We start from the raw sequence: 8,485 nt of genomic DNA, 5'->3' as shown, positions 1-8,485 counted from the left end.
TGATTAGCAGCAAGCAGATGGGAGATAAGCAACGCTACACACACATCACCATATGACAAACCACACAAGTTTTTAGACTTATCTGGAAAATCAGCCAACTTCTAATACTGCCCAAACTGCTACCTTTCCAGCACTATAGTGAAAAACAGTCCTGACACAACCTAATATTTTCTTAACTATTGATTATTTTTAACCTGAAAAGTGTCAGTGTATCTGTTGAAGTTGGTTGAACTTCCACAAAAAGTGACAATTAAATGAACTCATTGCTCCAACCGGCAATTCGTTTCAAGGAAATTTGCACTGAAGAGGACACTCAATATTAAATGACTCGTTGAATGGAGATTTTTATTTATTCATCTGGCCATGAAAGGGCCACTTTTCTTACACTTGCAAAAGACAGACACACATATCCTCTACCAGACAGACGGAGAGGGGGAGAGATGATACAGAGCCAAGGGATGGTTAGACATCCTGAATTTAAGTGATGATAAAATTATAGAGCTCTATATTCCACACACCTTGAGATAAAACAAAGCCAGTTATTGGCAGAAAATAAAATCCAAAGCGTTTTATAAATCACAGTTGCCTTCTTTGCTGTTCCACCACTCCAGCGTACAAGGTCGCCACACTAATGATGGTATAAAATGTACAGACAAAATTAATCATTTAGTTTCTAAGATTAAATTTAGAATAGCCTGTATCAAATATTAACTCTGCTCAATTCATTTTACTCCTCCATTCCACTGTGTGGTCCTCATAGTAGGATCAGATATTGACAGCTGAGCCTAATAACACTGATGGAAATTAAATGATTGCAATTAAATAATCATGATGTCATCTTTATTTTAAATTGTGAGCATTTGCAGTCTAAGTTATGACCAAGTCACAAACTGGCAATAATCACCAATGGCTGCTTGGTTATCAATTCATTTTAAGCATTAACATTAGAGGGCGCCAAACCACCCACTGGTGCCCCCAGCAGTTACCTCCCCAGTTACCCAAAAGGAGGAGGCCCTCTGAGGACACATGCTGTGCTTCACATGGTATTTTTTTTTACTGTCACAAGGGGGAAAAAGTTAAGAAATTTAATTTCTGGTACATTTTCTGATTTAAAGACTGAGGTGTTGAGACAAGTTACAAGGACACAAAATAGGAATTGCTGTTTATCTGATGTTTTGTGCTCTATGTTTAACTGATGGCCTCTTGACTATTCACTATTCTTAAGGACCATTTAGTCAGGACTGTAACCTGTGGCCAGAATAGTTCTTCCTTAAATGGAATATTTCTGGCTGCATGATATAGCAAAATTGAATGTAATGAAATGAAATCTTTCATTTTGCTGGAACTGCCAGCAGGACCCCTGAGGGCCTGCTGGGACACCATTTGGGAACCACTTAGCTGTAGCCTACCTTTAAAAGTTCTGTGTCGCTAAAAAGTTGCCATAAATAGGCTGTTGTAGGCCTTGGGCAGCAGCAGTGTGTGCTTATAAACTAATAGACCTCTCTCTGTTTCAAGCCAAAGACATCTAATTTAGCACATGAATGCCACATGACAGACTTCATATCACCCTCCCTGTCTGATAAAAGGTGCATGGTGAGACATGAGCAGACAGGAGTGTAGACTATGTGCAAGGGTCTGCACATAGACCCCATCTCTCTCTCTCTTTCTCTCTCTCTCTCTTTCTCTCTCTGTCGCTCTCTCTCTTTCTCAGCATCCAGCAGCTGCGCCTCTCATGCCTTTCCTGGCGCTAAGCGAAGCCTCCCATACAGATGAGCGCTGGAAGCCACGCACCTCTTGACGTAGCCACAGACCGGTTGCGGTACCACTCGGTCTCCGTAGCACGTATTGCGCAACGTGACGGATGCTCAACTGCTCCACGGTGGGCACATCCGGCTATCATCGTCGCGTGAATTCATTAGAAAGTAGTCTCATAAAGCTGAGACAACACCAGGCAACGCCGAGGAGCTGTGGAGAAACCATCCGCCCGCTCCTCACCGGACTGGACCCTCCCCTTGTTGCCATTGCCACCGGGAGAGATCGAGCGCGCGGCGTCGCGGGTGCAGTCGTGATGTGACTGTGAGAGCGCACGAGCCTCAGCTGTAGTGTCGGTAACAGCAGCTTGACGAGTTTGTCGCCCAGATGGTGAAAACAGTATGAATTTGACAGTGTGAGTGTTTTTTTGTGTGTGTATGTATGAAGCAGAGGTGATGGCTTCGTTTGACAACATGCAACAGCAGCAGCATCCGCGGGGCGAGCCGTGACCACAGCTGGAATTGAGGAGCTATGTTCGTGTGTACCGAGCCTCCTTCTGCCTGTAGTCGAAAGCACTTGTGTGCCACCTCGGTTCGGCGCCTCGGGGGTCTCCGCTAAAGTCCAGGGACACACGGCATCAGTGGAGCGCACCTACCTGGAGTCGAGGAGAGGTTGCTGTTTGTTATAAGGCCGGGCTTTCTGCAGCCCACTCCCCGCATCCTCCGCGGCGTCTCTGAGCTCCGCATTTTCACTACATGCCAGTGGACATCAAAACCATCACCACCTGAGTCTGTTAAAAACTGACACTGAATTCATCGACGCACGGATCGGAGCACTGCTGTGTCTATGGGAAAGGACTTCTTGCCATTGAGAGCTGGATATGCAGATTAACGTGAAAGGATGGATCTAATTATCTGTGTTTTGGGACTGCTGGCGCTGATAGTGGAGGGCATCCGTTGCCAAGGAGTGTACGGTGAGTGCGTTTGTGTGTGTGTGTTTGTGTTTGTGTGTGTGTGTGTGTGTGTTGCTGTGCGCAATTTGCTCCTGCTGAAACGATATGTGATCATGACCTTGTGAAACAGTGGTCGCTCATAAATCGCCACTTATTCCCCTAAAGAATAACAAGGACTCATAATAATATTTTTAAAAAGCACGCCCCGTCGACCCGTGTAAGAGTGACAAACCAGGTCTGAATGTCATGATTGAGTGAGAGGCTCCAAATGTTCGCAGGATCCCTGAGGTTATACAGCAAAACGCGTGTGTAGCCAATCATGCACATCCCCTTTTCTCATCCAATCCATCACTCACTCTGGTCGGTGAGCAAGCTAAATTTAGTATTGTGCATTCATAGATTATTGCAACAGAGCCTGGTAGATTTGTCTTGAAGCCTTTAGCCTCTCAGACTGGTCACCTCCATCATTTGTTAATTATGATTCAGAGTAGATGTGACACTTGTGTTACATCAAGCCAAATGTATTTTTGGCTTTTTATAATGGCTGTAATCTGTTGAGCGGTGGCAGTGGCGCTTAGAATGCATAGTCATGAATGATTTCCATGTGCAGTGGATCTATCTGGCTGCCTCTTCCTGATGTCTGTCTGTCTGAATCTCTTTCTCTCTTCCTCTCATACACACACTTAACAATGAGCTCACATCTCTGCCTCTTACCCTGTCTGCTTGTGCAACCAGTGGCACAGATGATGTCTCATATGAGTCGTCATCCTCACAGCAGCAGCAGCAGCAGCAACAGCAACAGCAGCAGCAGCAGCACTGTGAGGGAGTAATGATTCATGTTCACTAACATTGGGACATGGAGGAAACCTTGAGGTGCGCAGCCCTGCCTGACCTGCCGGCAGTGACAGTGACTCTGACCGGCGCAAAGGCCGTGCAAGGAGAATGTGAGGTCAAGTAGAAGTGTGGGATGGTGTTTCGAAGGCCGTTGCCAAGCACTAAAAAAAGATCTGTGTGTGTGTATGTGTAGAGATGATGCTGCAATGAACTGTTACTGTGAGCATGACAGGAACAGTCATGGTGCTGCACCTAACCAATGATGTGCCAGGATTTTATCTATTCTTTTGCTCTGGAGGGAAGAGGTCTATAAGTTCAGAAATCACAGCACATGTCAGGGCAGCTGTAGCGTGACTGCTCATATGTGTGTGTGTGTGTGTGTGTGTGTGTGTGTGTGTGTGTGTGTGCACAGTTCATATTACCACTCTCTTGCTCTTACACCTGTTGCACAGATATTCCACAGTCAACCCATGGATATCTAAAAATGTGTAGTATGGATTTCTACCACATATTCAGCCCTCTGAGCACTCATTAGGCAGTGTAAGATTTGTACGGACTGTAGGTGTTGTTGTTTGGAGTTTTCTACAGTTGCAGCTCAAGCCCGAGGGCATTGCCTCTCATCAAACATTGATATCCAGAGAAATCAATGCATTTACTTGATTTGATATCCCTATGTTCTAAACCAGTCTCTCTCTCTGAGATATATATATTCAGTGGAGGCGGGCATGACGCTAACCATCCAAACCGATTACATGAATGTCAGATCAAAGCTGCGGATTCTTGGTGTGCGCAAGCTGTCCATACCACAGCATGTGCGTGCAGATGAAGACGCAAGCTCATTAGAAGGAATCATATCCCATAATGCTCGGATGTGTTGCCATAGAAGTATGCATGGACGAAGAGACTGGGAGATAGAACAGATGGAATAGTTTGTGCATTTGACTGCCTCTGTTTGTGCTTGTGTGTTGTGCAGTCTGTTAACTCCCTGAGCATTGTCACCCCCTTTTTCCCTGTGTTTCAACCTATTTTACTGAAAGAACACTTTACATCTGTCCTGCATCCTTGCTGCTGCTGCTGCTGCTGCTGTTGTACATTCTAGTGTTATAACAGGGAAAAAGGTCTTTTGGGATACTGTACCTGGAATAAACTATAGCTGAAGTCCTCTGTATGCCTCACGTTTGAAGCATGCACTCATATCCAGGGAGGTGGTCTGAACAAAGATTTATTGGCAATGGCAAGGTTCAAAAGTCTGCATTTATTATTGATGGTGGCATAGCATTAGCATGCATGTTGTGTTTCTTCCCAATTGTATTCAGTGAAGGTTTTGACACATGAGGGAGGAAGAGGGGGGCGGGGGGCAGTGAAAATGAGTATTTTGCACCACAGGTGAAAGGCAGCAGTGTGTGTGACTGAATGAAATAAGGGCAGAGGGAGGATAACACATGACAGTGTCAATAACTTTGAAGTGTTAGCGTTTTACATCAAGTTTTTATAAAGGGCAAGCCTTGAATGCTTTGACCATATCTTTAAAACCAAAGATCCTTAACTTGCTGGATTTTAAGTTTTTTATTCTTCAGTGAAACCCATTTTAATAATAAACCCTTGTTTCCTTTAACCACTGCAAGCTGCTTTCTGCCATTAAAACCCATCATGTACTTAATTCAAACACACAGATTTCTAAATTGACCTAAGATCAGATGAATGGGACAGTTTGTGGAAATGAGACTTTACGATGATAATTTTTACCCCTGAGCATTGGTATATATGTCATCGCCACAGACTAAATGGTGGTATCATGATGTAGTAATGAAGAAATCACATACTAGTGTGTTAAGTGGTGCTGCCAGAGTCATTAAAGAGGATTGATGAAGGCTAGTCATCCCTCCATGACTCCAGGCCACAGTGGAAAAGAGACACCACTAAAGTACAACATCTGCTCCGGTCTTTCTCTTTCTCTTTCTCTCTCTCCCTCACTTTTCCTCTTTTTTCCCTTTCTTTACTGAGTGTGTCTCTCTCTTTCTCATCCCTTTCACCACACACACACTCTGTCCCACCCAACTTCGATTGCTCTATTATCTCAGCTTCTGCTCATATCTGTGGCCACTAGCCACCCCTCTATTACAGAACTTGGAGCTACTCTCATCCCAAGAAGTACCTACAAACCTGCCACTAAATAGTCTCAAATGGCATTAATGTGAAATGTTGCCGACAGCTAAACTGCTCTAAATAATAATATCAAACAGTTACAATGGAACATGACTCTAACGACAGCATGGAAATGTTTTTCTGGTTGTTACTTTATCTGGAGATGTACCGCCTTCAGTATGTTCTCTTTGCATCAAAGTCATTCTGCAACAACCTCCATGGGATGTGCAGATGTTCCTGATCTCGTTTTGTGCTATGCCACTGAAGAGAAACGGAAAAACTTCCTACTGCTTTTTCTCCCATCCCACTTCTCCCTCTCTCTCTCTCCATCTCTCTCACTCTCTCTCTCGCTCCCTCTCGTTTGCATTGAAGTCCAAGCAATTGCTGGGGTTTCTTTTCATGAGCCCCGGTTCAGACGCTTTGGCTTCTAAGCTATGCAAATGCATTCTGCCAGTGAAACTAAAGCCGTCTTTGTTGGTTCTTAGAGGCCTCCTCCACAGAGTCCTTCATCATTCCCTTGGATCGGGACCCTCACATTTCCCACCGTAATGAGACCATGGATAACTCTATCGCTTCTCCTCCCTCCCACTCTCAGTCCCTATCTCTCTGCCTGTCTCGCTGTGTTTGTCTCTCCCTCAGTTCCCCAGAGAACAGTGGATGGATGTCTACGGTATATGTGCTTCAATCAGAGGCAGATATACAGTTGGGTATGGAGCCGAAGAAGTCATTGTTTCAGTGGAACAGCGTGTGATGCACATCAGGGATTACGACGTACCCCTGGGTGGGGCTTCAGATAGCACCTACTTAATCATACAAAATGTCATTTCTCTTTAGACATAGTCCTCTGAGATTGGCACTGAGTATACACTGCAGAGACAATTTTTAAACGTACATTCGTCCTGCGTTCAGCATTCATTGGATAATCTTTGACAGTTTCACTCTCATGCCCCAATACAATACAATTAAGGTGGAACAGCTGTTTCTCAGTGTGGTGGATTTTGGAAAACCAGATTGCATATTCTCTCCAAATTCAAATTAAAGGGGTACTCCACCTGTTGAATAGCTGGGAGACCTGTGAGACACTGATCTTTAAAAATGGTAAAAAATAAAGCAACAGAGGCCAAGTTATACTGACGTTTAGTCTCTACTAGGGCAGGATGATATGGACAAAATCTAGCAATATCTGATTATTAATTATCAGTAATGTGGATATAATGGCTTAGTGTGTTAAAGACAAATAACAGTACAGCCAGAACAAAACCAGGAAAAAAACATTTATACCATATTGTGATATTACTATATCCAATATTATGACAATATCTAGTCTCATATCACAATATTGGTATAATATTGATACACAATGCAACCAATAGCATAATTTAATTTCACCACCACTGTCTTGTAAATGCCCATGTCTTTCAAACGCCATTATCCTACTTTTAAGCACAAGCTTTCTGTTATAAATTTGTAATCTACAAATCAAAGCTGATATAACCCTGATCACATCAAGTACCCCTTAAATTTGATCTCTTTGAGTTGCCAGTGTAGCTAGTCAGCTGTGTGAAACCATTTTGGTCATGTTTGTGTGAGGTGTGTGTCTGTGGCAGGTTGATACTCTCAACTGGAATAATTTCACCCTCTTTCTGCTCCCTTTAGCTACTTTGAAAGATGTAGCGGTATATGGGCAAAATGGAGCTGTAAGCTTTAAGATTGTGGAAATTTCAGCTCCCACAGTGACCACACAGAAGATACATTTTTACTTACGCATAATTCAAAATGTAATGAATGACAATGAACGTTCATGTTTTCTTGATGATTTGCATTCAACATTTAAAAAGTATGATGTAACTTTGCCTACTTTGTACATGTCAGCATCATAAACAGTTATAATACTTTCCTCCTTCTACTTTGAGGATTTGGATGAGTTCAGGAACACAATTTACCTCTGGATCATTCAAGGCCAAATCCCTACCACGGACCAAAGAAGCTTATTGTAACCTGGCTGGCTGCTTCAACTGTTAAGCCCACATCCCCAAACCCTGAGCTACTTGTCCTGCTCTGTACAGTGCCGGGGACAGAAAGCTGCTGCTAATGATCTTGTAGTCATCCATTCATTAAGTTCCTGTTCTGGTGCATGACTAGACTGGCCTAGCGCCCTAGTTTATTTCGAATCAAAAGTAATTCTGTACTTTTAATGAAGTCTAGTGTGGCCTATAACCTCACAGAGAAAATCAGCACTGAACCACAACTGATATTTTCTCCTTTTGTCATTTGGCATTCTAATGGAGTGCTCATTTATCACCTGGATCATTAAAAACACGATTTAAATCTTGAATGTCAACCTTGGTCTTGTTTGTACAGCAGCAAGGCTTATTATCTGTAGTGATTTCATTTCTTGTAATAGTGTTAATTTCCTCATGTTGACAGACACATGGTCAACTCCAATAAATTACATTTACAATATATTGCTTTAAGGTGCCAGACTGGTCAGTAATTGTAGTATAGTTGTGCTGACTGACTCATGATGGATGTAGATTGCTTTGAGTTGTATTTCCTTCCTGCACCCTTCTGGTCATTTTCATTACAACATTAAGGTACTACAGTACCTAAAATATTTCACACTTTTAACATAGTTTGAGGTAGATGGATACAAGTGATTAATATTTAAATACTACCCATATCTGCAGTACTGACTGCAACTGAAGATGGACCTTGGGAAATAAGACATTTTTTATTCTGTCGCTTTGTCTTTGAGGATGGATTGTCTGTGGTTGCTTATAGTGCTACATTAAGACCAGGAAT

General features: G+C 43.0%; 1 protein-coding gene across 1 annotated transcript in view; it reads left to right on the top strand.

The window, feature by feature from the left end:
• The first annotated feature begins 2,652 nt into the window (after positions 1 to 2,652).
• The window catches only part of mdga2a (MAM domain containing glycosylphosphatidylinositol anchor 2a), a 172,734-nt gene continuing 166,901 nt past the window's right edge, over positions 2,653 to 8,485 (top strand). The window contains exon 1 of the mRNA XM_053336450.1: positions 2,653 to 2,725. Coding sequence (XP_053192425.1) covers positions 2,653 to 2,725 — 73 coding nt within the window. The remainder of the gene's footprint in view (positions 2,726 to 8,485) is intronic.

Source organism: Scomber japonicus, chromosome 17 (genome assembly GCF_027409825.1).
Source record: "Scomber japonicus isolate fScoJap1 chromosome 17, fScoJap1.pri, whole genome shotgun sequence".
Taxonomy (NCBI): Eukaryota; Metazoa; Chordata; class Actinopteri; order Scombriformes; family Scombridae; genus Scomber; species Scomber japonicus.
This window is presented reverse-complemented; position numbering and strand designations above follow the sequence as displayed.